Here is an 18,147-nt window from a genome sequence, read left to right as displayed (position 1 = left end):
TTCAAAATTCTGGAGCCTGCCTGGTCCCCTATGCCTCCTGTGGGCTGATTGAAACACAGGCTAGCACATCAAGTTGAGCCTTCATCCAAACTTTTCTGCCTGAAATCCAGTTACTCTCTGGGTTCACCAATGTCTGCAAGCTACGAAAGCAGAGCTGACCCACAGCCCTGGAAGCAGCGGAGGCAATGACACAACCTGACCCAGAACCTCAGCCTTGGGACAGACTCGAAGACAGGGATGCACACACTCCCCACCATTCAGTCCAGGCTTAGCAAAGTCCAGATGGTGGGTGTTTAATTATGTATATACTAGACACTTAAGGAAAGAGTTTTTCTATGTTTTCTCTTAATCAAGGTTTTTTTTTTCCTTCTGGTCCAACCACCTCCAGGATGAAAAGCTCAAGGGATTAAAAGTGCAACCCCTGAAGCCAGGCAGTCTGAGCTTGATCTCAGCTCCACCATCTCACATTGTAAGTTCCAATCCCTGAACCTCAGTTTCTATCATCTGTAAAATGGGAATATCCAGTGGTATTCCAGAGCTGGCTTGTTCTAGCTAACAAAAGCCAATTATTGATTTTTTTAGGAGTTTTATGAGCTGATCACAAAGAGTCAGACATGACGGAGTGACTGACCAACAACAATGAACTGGTCATTAAAAGGAGCTGCTACTTGAAATTAATTTATGTAGACTTCCAATTAAATCAATTACATTTAAAAGACAAGCAATGAACACTCAAAACTCATCACTTCCTAAATGTTGCGACATTAACTATTACCTATGCTGTTCAGGTTGGTGACTCGGTGGGAAAGCATCCACCTCCCAGTGCAGGAGATACAGGAGACTCAGGTTCAATCCCTGAGTCAGGAAGATCCCCTAGAGGAGGAAATGGCACCCCACTGCAGTATTTTTGCCTGGAAAATTCCACGGACAGAGGAGCCTGGCAGGCTACAGTGCATGGGATCACAACTAGTCAGACATGACCAAGATACTGAGTATGCATGCCCATGCTGTTCATTATGTCCATTACATGCGGCAGGGATGCTGTGTAACAGTGACCTAAAACACACTTCTTCCCAACTGCCCTTTAGGGATATCAGGTTAGAGCTTGAAATTGGCCATAGTGGAGCATTTACCCCATAGAAACTGGCAAACATGACCAATTTAGTGCTTCTCAGTCTCCACCCCAAGAGCCTGTTGCTCAACTTTTACCAGCACACCCCTGAGGGCATCAACCAGAAAGAGTTGCGCAAATGAAATTAATTAACGTACGGAAAAGCTGAGAAGAGCATCTGGCCCTGGTTTACAGGGCTTTAGGTGTAGACCTGGGGTGTTTACTTTGGCAACACTATCAGTTAGCCTTGATAGCTAACTGTCCTCATCAACCATATGGCAAAGAGGGAATCTAAGCTCTTTTTGTTTTTAAAAGTGACAAGAGTCATTGTCACTGTAAGTTACCCTCTTTAAACCAACGGATGCCTCTTGGTTCCCCACTCTCAGCCAAAAAAAAAAAAGATGACAAGAGCCAGGCCATAGGAAAGAGAAACTGAACAATTGTGTGTGATTAAAGAGACTGCGTGGTGACAGAAGTGGGAAAAAATAAGAGCTGGGAGGATGGTACCTTTCTCTTCCTGAAGGCTCCCTTGGATCCAGGGACAGCTTCACAAACCCGGCTGATGGCTTCCCTAAGAGGACAGGAAGAGAGATCCATTTTATCACATCCATCAGGATTACATAACCCAGATTGTCTACACGTACAAAAAACAAAACCAAAAATCCACACGCACTGTATCTTAGAACCTCTGGCTGCCAGTATCATAGTTCTATCTGTTGCAGTGGCCATTTCCTAAGGCTGTGATATGTATCAATGCCACACTTGCATTTTTCTTTTTCAACATTTGGTTAAGATTCCGTTTTAGAAAATCGCTGCCGTGAAGCGCTGAAGTGTACTTTTCTGGATGTTCTCTCCATGGCTGTGGTCATGGCACAAGGCCCAATCCTAATCAAGCACTGCTATTGATCAAGATCCTTCTGAAGTGAGTCAGAATGTAATTAAAAGAAATTCAGTCTTCTGAGTGTTATTCCCAGCTTCTGCAGTTACTAAATATCATAAAATCAAGAGAGTTTTGAAAGAGGAGAGGAACTCCGGGGGTATACAAATGAGCCAGAAATGAGGCTCTGTGCAGACATTTCTAGAACAACAGTGTGCTGGGCACAGTCCTGAGGAAGGAGACAAGGAACCTAGGTACCAAGGGGACTGGCAGGAGGACCAGCTGCACAGCGTCTGACCCACAGGCCTGTCCAGGGCAGCAGGCATGAAGCAGTGCGTGCATGCTCAGTCATGTCCAATTCTTTGCAACTCTGTGGACTGTAGCCCGCCACATTCCTCTGTCCATAGGATTTTCCAGGCAGGAATACTGGAGTGGATTGTCATGCCCTCCTCCAGGGGATCTTCCTGACCCAGGGATCAAACTTGTGTCTCCTGCATTGCAGCCAGATTCTTTACCACTGAGCCACCCAGGGCACCCACAGGAGCAGTGGGTGGGTGCAAAAGTAAGACCAGGGGGAGGCTGCTATAGTCCAGATGCTGGAAGCTGGGGAGAGCATGGCTCTGGCGGGTGCTTGAAAGCATGCTTAGCACAATTATGTGACTCAGCCTCAGTGAGAAATGATGAGTGATATGCCAAGTGAGGCCTCAAAGTCAGGAGCCCCAAAAAGAGCTGGGTTAACTTCTAACTCCCACATGGAAAAGGACAAAATAGTAAAAGAACATAAAAAAAATAATAAATAGGAATTTGGAGACACATTGAATAATAAAGAAGATAATGGGCCCTTAGTGACATGTCACAAACTTTTTCAGCTGAATACTTCTTGCAATTATTTCTATCATCTAGAAAAATTATTACTGTCACCATAGAATGCTTTTAAGAGAAATATGACCTTGTCAAATTAAGCAAGAGACTATTAAGATAAGCTTTACATTTGCCATTCAACTCATTGTAGAGAAAGGAGAAAGAAATACTATTCTAAAAGTTCAGATGCCATAAAAACTATAGACAATGAATCATCATGATGCAGAAAAAGTTTATTTGAAAGAAACAAATTTTTTTATGTTCATCCTTAGTCATTTATTTTAAAATACTATTATTCTAAAAGTGGTTCTATCAAAATGATCATTCAAAGTATTTTCTAAAGGTAAACTCCTTATTGAATAGAGTCGAGTCATTTCTCTAGAGAAACATGCATTTTTTTAAAAGTTACTATATTTTATGTTTAATTTTTTAAAAGTTTGATGCCTGTCTGCACTGTGTGTGTTGTATTAAATGATATATTTAGCTGAGCAAAGCAGTTCAGTCTCTGATAGTCCCAGCAGGCTAGAAAGACATTATTTGGTGAAAAGTTTCCAGTTAGTCATTTTTTAAATATCCCTAGTAAGCGTCAGATTTCTTTTCCCTTCCACTAACACGCAAGAGGGGAAAAACTGGTCTTGGATGACAGACTTCAAAAAAGAAATGTCAAATGTCTAATTTAATATGTAGCTTACACATCATCAAATGTCCTATGTAGTCAAGCCATGAAGGTTGGGCAGCAGGCCTTGCTACCTATGTACCACTTTGGGAGGTGGAAATGACCAGTGAGCATTAAGAATGGGATTGTGGTGAAAATGTTGCAAATAATAAACATGGTCTATCAAACAAATCCCATATCTCTATCCCTCCCATAGAGAGAAAAGCAACCATCTCAGGGCATGTTCAGAGACTCAACCTTTTGGCCTTAAACTTTGCAAATGTAAGACATTCTAGAAATGTCTCAGAGCTCATGAACTCAGGGAAGTCCGAGGGATCCCCCTTGTGGGCCAGCCTTTAGAATCCCCAAGGAGGTTTGCAAACCAAGCTGCTTTTCAGAAAAATGCTCTCCTTTCATCATTGGCAGAAACTTGTTTCTAATGACCATATTCCTCATGAGTGGGAATTCTCATTTCAGTCAGGTTGATGATATCCATTTCTGTTTGAAATAGAAATGTGACATAACTATTAATAAGTGCAATAGTTAGATGACTGAAATTAGCTTGAACTTCAAAGTCTAATTTAAATGTAACAATTTTTATGTCCCTCCTTACTCCCTAGCAGAGTGCCTCTTGGTGATCAGTACTATTTCAATTGGTTCATTTAGCAATCATTATTTAGCCTTTGTATAAGTCCATTTAAGCCTAGTTTGAGCCTCCAGTTGTGCTTTTGCCCTGTTTTTAATAATGGAAATTGCGTCCTAGCATTCTGTCCAGTGAGATCCCATTTTGGTAAGTCAACCATGACCTTGGAGTTCAGTTAATATGAAAATGGAATGTTTGGCACCTCCAGAGTCATCTGAGAGTACAATTACTGGCTTCAGTAGCCAGCCCCAGATGCTACTCCTTACTTTCTCATGATTTCACCATCGTCCCTTTTTCAGTCTAAAATTTTCATCGTTAGAGTCAGTACCCTAGAGATTTAATAGCTTTTTCATTGGAATACAGTACTATATCCTTTGAAATCATGCAGCATCACCTTATTCCCTACTCACAATCTCATTGCTGCCCACCCAATCTCCCCAAACACACACACACACACACACACACATTTTATAGACTAAAACAATAAAAAGAAGAAAAACAGGACATCTGGGTTATTTCTACACTTATCACTCATATTCTAGTGGGTTGGGTGTGCAACAAACACACACATATAATCACAAATTGTGATCAATTTCATGAAAAAACAAAAAGTAGAGGTATGTAGAATGTGTAGATAAGTAGAACCTGCCACCCTCAAATACGCCTCTCTGGTGAAAGGATCATTTTGAGCTGAAGGCAATTGAGAAGAAGCAGATACAAGAAAAGCTCCCTGTACTTCCCCTACTTGCCTAAAATTAGGACATGAATTTTCAAAGGCATTGCTTTCTCCTCTCTACCAGGAAGGACAACTGGAGACAATGCTGTGTGTGTGTGTGTTAGTCATTCAGTCATGTTGGACTCTTTGTGACCCAATGGACTGTAACTGATGGCCTGTCCATGGAATTCTCCAGGCAAGAATATTGGAGTGGGTTGCCATTTCCTCCTCCAGGGGTCTTCCTGACTCAGGGATCAAACCTGGGTCTCCTGCACTGCAGGCAGATTCTTTACCCTCTGAGCCACCAGGGAAGCTGGAGACAATGCTAGACCTAGATCAATTAAGAAATGCACCAGAGGAATCTGCATAGCAAACCTTGCTACTAGCTCTTATCTTCCATCAGTTTCCTCATGCATTTTATCTTTCCACAATCTGTCACCCTTAGAAACTCACTCTTTTTCCTTGTGCCTTGTCAATTCTGTACAGATCTATTCTTCAATTAAGGTATAAGCCCAAGTTCTAACCACTTCTTTGAGTTACTCAATGCTGAGTTTCACTGTGTGGCTATGCACTGCATGCTTTAATCAACAGTTCATCTTTCTCTCATTAATCTGTCTTCTCTTAGCCTAAATTTAGGGTCCCAGGCAAAGAACATAGGAGGGTAGAGCACAAAAGTTTTTTCCTCCCCTACAGAATAAATGTGGTAATGTTTATCAGTTGAGGGGAAAAGTTACCCAGTGGGGAGCATTTAAGTGCCTGGGTAACCATCTAGGAAAAAGTAAGTTGAGTTCCTATCTTATATTTATATAAGTATGCAAATAGATCCTAGATGGATCACAAATTTAATTTGTTTGTGATGAAACCATAAGAGTACTAAAAGAAAACCAGGAAATTTTTTTTTAAATCTCTTAGAATGATACAGAAGCCATAAAAGAAAATATTGACACAATATCATAAAACTTCATGCACAAGAAAAAAATGGCAATATTTCACAATCAAAGAGATAACTGTTCTAACATAAGTCAATAAAGAAAACATCAAAAACCCAATGGAAAATGGATAAAAGATATGAAGAGTTCACACAGGAAATAAATGGCTCTTGAAAATATGACAAGATTCTCAGCTTTACCATAGTAAGAATACAAATTAAAGCCTATACTAAAAATCAACTTTCACAGACAAAGATTTAAGCTTGGTAAGACTTTGTAGGTAAAGTACCTGCATTAGTGAGAATGTGTAAGTTGGTATAGCCTCTGTGGGAGCAGACTGGCCCTATCCCTGACAAAATAAAAGACACAGAGACCCTTTCATCCAGCAGTTCTACCTTCAGGAATGCATCCTCTAAATACGCTCAGAAACAGGACAGAAGACTTATATACAGCACCACTGATTGCAGCAAAGTCTTTAACATGCTGATGGGAAAGAATATCTATCATGGGACCAGTTCAACAAATTATGGTACCGCCATTAAATGAACTATCAATAGCGTTGTTGATGGTGCCCTCTCCACTCTCACCTCCCTTTTCCTCATCAGCTTTCTCCAAGTCACTCTTGTTCACACTAACTGTCCCTGTAAAGTCGCCAACAACCTCCCTGGCACCAAATCGACAGGTGATCTCCTGTCCTCACTTCCTTGACATACTTCCTTTTCTTGACTTCTTGCTTCCACACTCTTCTGACATGCTCCACCCTCTTGAGTGTTTCTGGTCAGTTTCTCGCCTTCTCCATGACTCTACCTCTAAATCATAGAAAGCCCTAGCGATCTATTCAGCCCAACTCCTTTCTGTCCTCTGTATAATCTGGACAAGTAGATGGTGCAATCTGAGAACAAATTTACTGCCCAAACATCTTCTGTCTAAAGCCACTCAGGCAGCCAGCTCCTCCCTGGCTCCTGATGAAGCCCTTGGACACACCCCACATCTGGTCAACTCACTTCCAGACAAGAAAATGTCCTCAATCACTTACAACTGACTCCATTTTCCTATTTCCAGTGATTTAAAATGTTTAGTCCCAGTGTAATAGTGAAAGCCTGGAACATCATTTGAAGTTAGAGCTCTTCTCCCTCTGTTAGCACTGCCTGGAACCCAAAACCTTCTGGTGGCCAAGGAAGGAGGTGCCTCCTATCCTCTGGCCACAGCTTCTGATTTCTTGGCTGGGATGGGGGTCTGGGGATGCATACAAAGGAGTCAGGGATCACTGAGGGACACTGTTAGCCCTGGGTCTGGGTCCTCAGGCTAGGACTGAAGGTTTCAGCAGACTCCTCTAATAGGCACTCTCATTGCTTCTTATGCAGAGTACCTCATGACAAATGCTAGACTGGATAAAGCACAAGCTGGGATCAAGATTGCCAGGAGAAATATCAATAATCTCAGATATGCAGATGACACCACCCTTATGGCAGAAAGTGAAGAAGAACTAAAGAGCCTCTTGATGAAAGTGAAAGAGGAGAGTGAAAAATTTGGCTTAAAACTCAACATTCAGAAAACTAAGAACATGGCATCTGGTCCCATCACCTCATGGCAAATAGATGGGGAAACAGCGGAAACAGTGACAGGCTTTATTTTGGGGGGCTCCAAAATCACTGCAGATAGTGACTATAGCCATGAAACTAAAAGATACTTGCTCCTTGGAAGAAAAGCTATGACCAACCTAGACAGCATATTAAAAAGCAGAGACATTACCTTGCCAACAAAGGTCCATCTACTCAAAGCTATTGTTTTTTCAGTAGTCATGTACGGATGTGAAATTTGAACCATAAAGCAGGCTGAGCACCAAAGAATTGATGCTTTTGAACTGTGGTGTTGGAGAAGTCTCTTGCCAGTCCCTTGGACTGCAAGGAGATCCAACCAGTCCATCCTAAAGGAAATCAGTCCTGAATATTCATTGGAAGGACTGATGCTGAAACTGAAACTCCAATACTTTGGTCATCTGATGCAAAGAACTGACTCATTTGAAAAGAACCCAATGCTGGGAAAGATTGAAGGTGGGAGGAGAAGGGGACGACAGAGGATGAGGTGATTGGATGGCATCACTGACTCAATGGACACGAGTTTGAGTAAACTCACAGAGAGGGTGATGGACAGGAAAGCCTGGCTTGCTGCAGTCCATGGGGTCACAAAGAGTTGGACATGACTGAGGGTCTGAACTGAACTTGCTTCTTTGACAGCTCAGTCCTCCTCTCCCAGGAATAGTTGGTTGCCTGTGCTATGAAATAGCACACACCTGCCCCTCCTAGCATCACACCTGTGGAGTAGCTCCAGCCTATTGCTGCTGACACAGCCCCATTCTTTAGCTGAATGCTTTCTAGCATGGATTCAGAAGGCTCATGACCCATTAGGATGCCTCCTGCGCACAGCACCTTCTATCAGCTATAGGTAGTTTCTCTCCAAACACATTCCCTCCTGCTTAAGGTCTCGACATTGCAATTCTGAGTATCCACTGGGCTGCCCGAGCTCCCTGTGACACATGCCAAAGTCTGTGTCATCTTCTCAAAGACCATCACTGTGTCTGAAGCTAGAGGAAACCATCTGGCCCCGTCCACATTAGCAGGGTAGAGACCATAAGACACAGGACTCTAGCCAGAGAAGTCCTCTCCATAATTCCCAGCATCATTCATTCATTCTGCCTTCTGGGTGAGTATTGGGAAAACAACAGCAAAGAAGGTTCCACACCCATCTGTGGTGATCCCACACCTTAGCCCTCCAGCAGTGCTTGAGCCATGCCCTGCCTGGACCTCTGCTAAACAAAGGCAGGGTCCAATTTTACTCTGTGGTTACCTCTACCTATTTCTGTCCTCAGGTATCTTATTATCTCTAGCTCCAAAGACCTCATTTGTCTTCATCTCCAGCTTCAACCTTTCCCAGGATGTTGGCACCAGGATTTTATAGACAATTACCATAAACAGTTGCTATCTCAGCTCATTGTCTAAAGTTTTCTCAGACTTGTTTTCAAACAAAGCCTTGATTGTCCCTACTAAAAGCATTCCTTCTTTCTACCGTGGTCTTCCCACGGTAGAAAACAGGACCATGGTCCAGAGAGCTACCCCCACCCCACACCCAGGAGCTGTCATTGATCCTCCCATGCCACACCAAATCCATCAGAGCTCTGACCACCGTGGAGAAGCAAGACAGTCTACGTTCTCAAGAAACCTACAGAGCAGAGGAGGAGACCAGTGACTCATGGAATACTCTAGAGAAAGCAGTAGCCAGAGCATGTGCACTGTCAACAACCAGAAGGCAATTCTGTCTTTCAGAGAAGCAAAAAAGCAGGTACACTTTGTCCACAGAGAGGCCTCCATGCTAAAGGAGCTGGAGGCCAGGGGTGGTAGAAGATCTCAGGAGAAAATACAGATTGGAAATGGGATCAGAGAAGCGTGACATGATGGAAATAGAAGGAGCAGCCTTACGGAGCAATGGATCGTCTGGGAAATAGCAGACTGGGTCAGATTTGCGGAGAGCTGGGAGAAAGAAACAGATGGGTTTAAAATTCAGATCCAGGCCCAAGAAGTATTCAGAGGTGCTCTGAGGAGTGACAAACAGAAGCCTTTTAAATAGGGCTGATATTGGCCATTATCAAAAAATCTACAAACAGTAAATGCTGGAGAGCGTGTGGAGGAAAGGGAACCCTCTTGCACTTTTGGTGGGAATGTAAATTGATATAGCCACTATGGAGAACAGTATGGAGAGCTACCATAAGACCCAGAAATCCCATTACTGGGCATGTAACCAGAGAAACCACAATTCAGAAAGATACATGCACCCCAATGTTCATTGCAGCACTATTTACAACAGCGGGTACATGGAAGCAAACTAAGAGTCCATCAGCAGAGAAATGGATAAAGAAAATGTGGTACATATACAATGGAATATTAGCCATAAAATAGGAATGAAATTGGGTCATTTGTAGAAACATGGGTGGACCTTGAGACTGTCGTACAGAGTGGAATAAGTCAGAAAGAGAAAAACAAATATTGCATATTCACAAGTATATGTGGAATCTAGAAAAATGGTATAGATGATCTTATTTGAAAAACAGAAATAAAGACACAGATGTAAAGAACAAACATATGGACACCAAAGCAGGAAGGAAGGGGTGGGATAAATTGGGAGATTGGAACGGAGGTACATATACTATTGATACTATGTATAAAATAGATAACTAATGAGCACCTATTGTACAGCTTAGGTAACTCTACTCCATGCTCTGTGGTGACCTAAATGGCAAGAAAAATCCAAAAGTGGAAATATATGTATATGTGGAGCTGATTCATTTTCCTGTACAATAGAAACTAACTCGACATTGAAAACCAACTGTACGCCAAAAAAAAAAAAAAAAATTATTTAAGAAAGAAAGAAACAGGGCTGATATGATAGAAAAAAAACTGAATGGACATTAACCTAGCAGCAGACAGAGGGGACTGAGAAACAGCAGGCAGGGAGACCAGCCCAGACTTCTGCGGTGAAATGACAAGAAAAAGAGGTGCATTTGGAGAAGAAAACTCAACAGGCCTGCCTGATAGTGGTGAGTGGAGCTAAGGGTGGGGCCACAGACATCTCACTGTCACAGTTAGCATGGCCCTTCACTTCCCCCCAAGACGCTTGAAAGCGGCCCATTATCTCCATCGTGAAGCCATGAGACAGGCAGGCAAGGCATGAGAGCCAACACCCAGCAAGGATGGGGCCAGGAGGCTGCCAGTCAGGGTTAGAGGGCACATGGGTGCTCAAAGTGCCAGGAGGAGGGCTTGGAGCAGATGGCTTCTTCCTAGCTTCATCCATGCAGGTGGATGGAAATATCCCAGCACCTACAATCTAAAGCATCACACAGGATTAAACACAATATTAGTCACCAAAAATAACCTCCAACTTAATTTGTCAAGAGGAATTTCACCACAACAGGCCAAAAGCACTTAAGTTTTCCAACAATAGGTATGTTGCAAGGAGAAACAGAGCCATGGATTTTGAAATCTCTGTACCACTTGAAGAATCAGTGAGATACCAAAGCGAGTTCCCCAACTGTCTCAGTTTTACAGAGTCAACCCTGCCATCGTTATCCCAACATTCCCAATGTTTGTGATTTGCCCCAGACACACGTACACAGTAGGTGTCAATAAATACTGGTTGCTGACTACTAAACAGATACAAAAACTAGTATCCTATAATTTCTCATTTAAAATAAAAGCCCAACAGAAAAGTAGAAAAGATATTCCTTAAGCACCTTGATATCTCCAAAATGAAACATAAACCCTTGAGTTTGCTAAAAATGCCTGAACCAAAGAAAAAAGCTCCCTGAGACAATATTAAACCTAATATCCCTAATGGTTTAAATAACTAAAGTCTGGTCAAGATCACTGGTGGTGGTCACAGACATCTCTCGCTGAGAGTTCAGAGACTTGCTTTATTTATTCTTATGAGTACTTCCACTGAATTTTCTTTCCCCCTTTAACATTCTAACTGGTGGGTTAGAAAAAGTGCTCCCAATTCAACTGCTTCAAGATGCTGATAAGCCAATCAAAGAGAAAGGTACACCTCATAATTGCTCTTTTTGGACAGGTGCAAGTTTATAAAAAGCCAAGTTCTCAGGTAACCAGGATGAGTCCACGACCCACACGGTACTATAGGCAAGGTGGTCCCACTTCCCTCTGAATGCCAGCCACCAAGAGGTTAAATGGGGCTGCCCAAAGGAGCGTGGACTCCACAGACCTTGGAAATCCTGCCTATATCTATCTTTAATGCCAGCTTTTAAGAGAGATTCATCTTCTGAGATCAAATACCACAGGCTCTAAAGAACCCCATGCCACTGAAACCTGCTTCCTTATAGCACAGCAGAAATATAGGGGAAGCAAGCAAACCTGACCTCAAAGTCTCTGACCCTTTGGATACACATACCAAAAGCAAACCAGTCAATTCTAAAGGAAATCAATCCTGCATATTCATTGGAAGTACTATTGCCAAAGTTGAAACTCTAGTACTTTGGCTACCTGACATGAATAGCTAACTCATCAGAGAAGACCCATGCTGGGAAAGATTGAAGGCAAAAGGAGAAGAGGGTGACAGAAGATGAGATGGTTGGAAGGCATCACTGATTCAGTGGACATGAACTTGGGCAAACTCCGGGAGAGAGTGAAGGACAGGGAGGCCTGGTGTGCTGCAGTCCACAGGGTCACAAAGAATCAGACTAAGCAACTGAACAACCACCAAAAGCAAAAGGGGACCTGACATTTTCCAGGCTTTGTTCTACATGTTTCAAGGAATGTGTGCATGCTCAGTCACTTCAGTCATGTCTGACTCTTTGCAACCCTATGGACCGTAGCCTGCCAGGCTCCTCTGTCCCGGGGGATTCTCCAGGCAAGAATACTGGAGCGGGTTGCCATTTCCTTCTCCAGGGGATCTTCCTGACCCAGGGATTGAACCCGCGTCTCTTTCAAGGTGTGGCCTCATTTAATCCTCACATATCCTTGGCAGATAGGGCCACTGATGCTGATTTTATAGTTGAGGAGATGAAGCAAAGTGTCTGAGATCACACAGCCAGCAAGCTCCTGAGCCTGCTTGGAATCCCAGGACTGAACCCTCAGCTCCAAGACCGGATCACATGGGAGGTCCACAGAGATGGTGCATTTTTTGAACCCATCTCTGTCTGGACCTCAGGAGAGTCCACCCACATGTTCCTCACCAAGGTCACCAGCAACTGACTCAGAATCTTAGCATCTTCACCATCTCAGAACTACATAAGGCCTTGGAAGTCCTCAACACCATTTCTAATCCACTGGGGACCTTGAGTGGTGAGCAAGATGGGGGCCGTGAATAAAAAAACCAGGTGCCATAATATCTAAAACCTATGGAATGGGTAAACACACCATATTCTGAGTAAAACTGTGCTGGGAGTGAAAAAGAGCAGACTAGGGATCCACACAGAACATGAATGAGTGTGAACAAAGTTGTATGCATGAGGGAGGTCAGACAAAAGAGAGTTAAGTGCCACCTGACTCCACATATATAAAAATTCCAGGAAATGCACGCCAATCTATACGTGATGGTGCTCTGTGCGTGACTAGGAGACCACAGGAGGAGGAACAAGCCTGTTCCCATACTCCCTGGGAGAAGCCTGGGTCCAACATTCCCTACCACGTCTGGTAAAGTCAGGACAGGTTTCCATCATCAAGCCTCTCTGTGGCTCTAGTTTTGGCTGTACTGCCTAAACCTGGACCAGACACCTGCTCTTCCTTCCCTCCATCCTCTGCATTCACTTTCCTTTGTAAAATGGCAGCTACAACATTGTGGGTGTTCCTTTGGCCAGACACTAGGCTGGGCTGGCCGTGCTCTCTACCGCACTGCAGACTCAGAAGCCATTTCCCAGTGAGATCTTCCCCTTTAGGATCCTGTGGGTGGATGGATGCAGGTCTTGGAGGCAGCAGCTAAAAATAGGTTTAGCCAACAGGAGGATCTCCAATGCAGCCCTATTTAACAGTCCTGAGCCTCACACAGACACGTCCTCTGTCATTATTTTCTGTATATCATGACAGTTTGACATCTTAAAGAAACTCTCTAGCTGGGGACAGACCACTCCTCTGGGATTAGCTGATTCTTTAGAGAGAGCAAAGGGCCCAGTGGAGAGACTGATGACATGCTGATGAACAAATTCAGAGCCAGGCCTCCTCTCTCAGGCCCCTGCACCTCAGAGGCAACATTCCCCTGCCTCTCTCATCACCAGACTGGGTGCCAGGCGACTGCTATAGCTCAGAGCCCACAGGAGTTATTCGAGCTAGCTAAGCTGGCTAAGCTGGCCTCAACCTTTTCCCTTCTGTCCTCTGTCTCCTGCTTCCTCCTGTGCCTCCTGACATCAGGGTGGGGGGAGCGCATGCCAGCCTCACAAAAACTCAGGGGCTGTCTCAGTCTGACACCTCCTCCTCTCTGCTCCGGTGGGGGCCATCTCAGTGAGCTCCCCCTTTCAGAGCAGCCACTGGGGGTCAAAGGGGGAGTGAGGAGGAGCCCTGGGGAGCCCAAGGGTCAGAGAAGTGGAGGGGAGGAAGAGGCAGGCGACTCCCCACGCTCCCGCCTCTTTCAGGGACCTACTTCATTGGTCCCCAAACATTCTTTCTGTCACCATTTTATTAATAGAACAACAGATTCTTATATAAACAAACTCCAGAAGACGAGCAGCATGGAATATAGGAAGCCAAAGTACAAATTCCTAGAAATAAAGACCACATAGACACAATGGGTTGTTTTTCTCAAAAAGATGTTTAATATCAGGCAAGAACTACAAGGCGGTCAATCAAAAGGGTGATCGCAGCGCCCTGTGGGTAAGGAGGCGGAGACCCCCAGAGAGGTGGGGAATGCAGGATTAGGGGAGGGGGCAGGGCAGGAGCCTCGCTGTGGAGAACAGAACTCGGGGCTCAGGACACAGCGCCTGGCTAGACCAAGGTGGCCGGGGCACTCCGAGGGTGTGAAGGTCCCCCTCCGCAAGTCCTCAGAAAGTGCCTTTCAGAGAGGCAGTACATCTGGAAAGCAAGAGAGAAAATCTGGTTTGATTCTTCCTCATGTACAAATGGTGTTAATCTCACCCCTTCCTATGGGAGGCACCCATCATGTGGGTGTTTATTTAAACAAGCGACATTTCCCTTCTCTGATCATTCAACAAACTCTGTGCATCACAGGCTGTTCTACTTGGAGAGAGTTCCCTTCTTAGCCCTCTTGTCTGACTTTCTGTCTGTATTTGCCTGTTTCTATGTAGTGTGAAAACAAGTCCCTCCGATTGATTTTGCAGAAAAGAAAGGGAGAGGGAAGGAGATGGGGCTTGAGGGAAACATTAGGAACCAATGAATAAACTTTCGAAAAAATATGCTTGGGCAGCTGCCTGTGTGTGGAGGTAATTCTCAATTTAAGGGGCAGAGCAAGAGGGGGACAGGGGCCTGGGGCCCAGAGGGTGGATCTTCAGGCTCCCTGCAAACAAGGACTATAAGCTGTAGGAGAGGGGCTTACACGAACACAAACACACACACACACACACATACACACACATATGCTCATTCCATGGGGAGCCAGCACCCCAAGAGTAAGGAAACTGGCCTCTGCTGTGTGTCTTCACACCCCTCATCTCCCTGAGATACCACCCCTGAGATGTAGCCACCATCTTTCCCATTTGGGAAAAATGAACTAAGATACAATGAATTCTCTGGGAGCTTAGCTGGTAAATAATCCACCTGCAAAGCAGGAGACCCCAGTTCGATCCCTGGGTCTGGAAGACCCACTGGAGAAGGGATAGGCTACCCACTCCAGTTTTCTTGGGCTTCCCTGTGGCTCAGATGGTAAAGAATCTGAATGCTATTCAGGAGACCTGGGTTCGATCCCTAGGTTGGGAAGATGCCCTGGAGAAGGGAATAGCTACCCACTCCAGTATTCCTGCCTGGAGAATTCCATGGACAGAGGAGCCTGGCAGGCTACAGTCCATGGGGGTCTCAAAGAGTCAGACACGACTGAGTGACATTCATTTTCAGTTTCAAAATGAATTCAGTTCAGAGAAGGTACTTAATTCTTCCCAGAATCACATTATATTAGAAGGGTCAAAATCTGAATTAGATTATTGGAGCTCCACAGCCCTGAGTCTCCTTAGAGGCGATGGTGGGGAGGCCCTGGCCACCTTAACTCACCCGATACACTCAGTGACCCAGGGACTGCCTGCCATCAGCCGCTGTGAGCAAGGAAGCAGGCACCTCCACGGTCACACGGGAAGAAGGGACCCCAGCCTCGGGTGTGAGATCCTGCCCCGTCGCCACAGCCCACAGTGACCAGAGGCAACACCACTGGCTATGTAGCACTGCTGGGTGATGCTGGGCATGGCCCCAGAGTTCCAAGCTTTCATCTCTTGCGAGGATGCTCAGCATTACAGAGTTGATCTCTGCACTTCAAAAGCTACTCAAGCACATCATCGGGTCCACACACAATCCCAGGAACACACACAATGGGTGGGCACTCAGCATTGATGAGCCAGGTCAGGTAAGAAGAGAACCTTTAGACCCAGCATCTCACTTAGATCACAAGAGGCAGTGGGGCAGACATTCAAATCCCTGTTCATTTCGCTCTCCTCTTGGGGTGTGGGGAGACCAAGCAGGTCATCTGAGACCACAAGGCCAGCACTGGCCCTGGAGTGGGCCTGGGCCAGCGCTTCCCTCTTGAGGGTTGAGCGTGTGCAGAATAACCAGACCCAGTGGGCAGTGGGGACGGACCCAGAGAAGAGCCTGCATGGGATGGGTTCAGAGCTGATACAAGAAGGGAGGCCAAATGCGTGGAGTGTGGAGGAGGAAGGACCACATCCAACCTCACACCGCGTGACAGGACAAAGGCCTCGGAGAAAGGAAAGACCACGGGCCTTCAAGTGCAGGGTCAGAGCGGGGAAGTCCTTGGCCACTGGGCACAGGCTGACCCTCCAGGGATTTTGGTGGGCTCTCTATTGAGAAGGGTGCCAAGTGCCATGCAGGAAAGGGGGGGACAAGCAAAGATGTAGAAATGGAGAGAAGGGTGGATGGGCCCAAGTGGACCAGGAGGAGCCTGGAAGGCAGCTACTGAGCACAGAGGGATGGTCTGGAGCAAGACCTCGGACAGGAACCAAAGAAACAGGCAAGTAACCCACAAGGTTGGTGTTAGGAACATCATGGGACAAATGATGTTGTTGAAGAGACGTAAGGAAAAACTATTGGGAAGTAAGATGAAGGTCTGGTAATGTAGAGACAAACAAGAAAGACTCTTTTCCTTCTGATAGCAGTGAGCACATAGAAAGGGTGATGGTGGATGGAGTGAAGGATGGGGAGCCCCACGCACACGGATGACAAGACAGGATGGAGTGTAACATGTGGGGCAGTGCCTGCATGAAGACAAGCATAAAATGTCATCACAGGACATAACGAGGTCTGAATGAATGTCCCCAGATACAAAGACATAATAGTATTAAATGCAAATTCTCTCCAATGCAATAAATTAATTTGATTATAATTGTAATCCTAATGAGATCTTTTTGCACTCAACAGTATGATGTTCGAATGCAATAAGAAAGTTCAAAACTTGAGAAAAAAAAGGCTTTAAACAATAAGAAAGACTAATGAGGGGCAATGCCCCCTACAAGATCAGAAACATGGCTATGCCACCACCAAGATCAGGAACTGTAGGTTATTGGTACACAGAAGACAAATCCGTAAGTGGATTGATATAGGACGCAGAAACAGAGCCAAAGGTATAAGGGACTTTAGTAGATGATAAAGTGGAATTTGGGCTTCCCTGGTGGTTCAGTGGTAAAGAATCTGCCTGCCAGTGCAGGAGATGTGGGTTTGATCCCTGGGTCAGGAAGATCCCCTGGAGAACGGAATGGCAACCCACTCCAGTATTTTTGCCTGGAGAATCCCATGGACAGAGGAACCTGGCAGGTTACTGTCTATGGTGTTGCAAAGAGCTGGACACAGTTCAGTTCAATTCAGTCGATCAGTTGTGTCCAACTCTTTGTGACCCCATGGACCACAGCACGCCAGGCCTCCCTGTCCATCACCAGCTCCCGGAGTTTACTCAAACTAATGTCCATCGAGTCAGTGATGCCATCCAACCATCTCATCCTCTGTCGTCCCCTTCTCCTCTTGCCTTCAATCTTTCCCAGCATCATGGTCTTTTCAAATGAGCCAACCCTTCGCATCAGGTGGCCAAAGTACTGGCATTTCAGCTTCAACATCAGTCCTTCCAATGAACACTCAGGACTGATCTCCTTTAGGATGGACTGGTTGGATCTCCTTGCAGTCCAAGGGACTCTCAAGAGTCTTCTCCAACACCACAGTTCAAAAGAGTTGGACACAACTGAGCGACTAAGCTCACACACACAAGGTGGAAATCAACTCAACTGGAGATGCTGTTTGAGCACTTGTACCTTATGAGAGGTGAAATAAAAAATCCAGATGCAAAAAATAAAGGAAAATATTAATAATCATTAGTGTGATCTTACAGTGAGGGAAATATTGTGCTGCAAAATACAATTGTGTGTGCAAAAATTTCCCCCAAATTGACAAGAAAATGAAAAAGAACCCAACAGAAAAATAGGCAGGTGACGTAAAAGTGATTCATCAAAAAGGAAAGGAAACCAGTTGGCAAACATGTGTGAGAAGGTGCCACCTTTCTGGGACACAAAAACCTCAAAGGGAGACAACAGCACCATTGTTTTGACCATAAAACTGGTAAAATTAACATTAAGACTCGGTGCTCAAATGTGTTAAAAAAAAATGTGGGTGGGGGGGGCTGTACTTATAAATTGCTCA

General features: G+C 44.9%; 1 protein-coding gene and 1 long non-coding RNA gene across 4 annotated transcripts in view; both read right to left on the bottom strand.

Moving 5' to 3' along the window:
- SHC3 (SHC adaptor protein 3) overlaps positions 1 to 18,147 on the bottom strand; it is a 191,106-nt gene that overhangs the window by 78,184 nt on the left and 94,775 nt on the right. For all 3 annotated transcript variants that reach the window (XM_043453207.1, XM_043453208.1, XM_043453206.1), the window contains one exon: positions 1,619 to 1,682. In XM_043453207.1, coding sequence (XP_043309142.1) covers positions 1,619 to 1,682 — 64 coding nt within the window. The remainder of the gene's footprint in view (positions 1 to 1,618; positions 1,683 to 18,147) is intronic.
- LOC122431763 overlaps positions 14,080 to 18,147 on the bottom strand; it is a 44,530-nt gene continuing 40,462 nt past the window's right edge. Inside the window, exon 3 of the long non-coding RNA XR_006266627.1 lies at positions 14,080 to 14,358. This is a non-coding gene — a long non-coding RNA (uncharacterized LOC122431763). The remainder of the gene's footprint in view (positions 14,359 to 18,147) is intronic.

This window comes from Cervus canadensis, chromosome 30, assembly GCF_019320065.1.
Source record: "Cervus canadensis isolate Bull #8, Minnesota chromosome 30, ASM1932006v1, whole genome shotgun sequence".
Lineage (NCBI taxonomy): Eukaryota > Metazoa > Chordata > Mammalia > Artiodactyla > Cervidae > Cervus > Cervus canadensis.
This window is presented reverse-complemented; position numbering and strand designations above follow the sequence as displayed.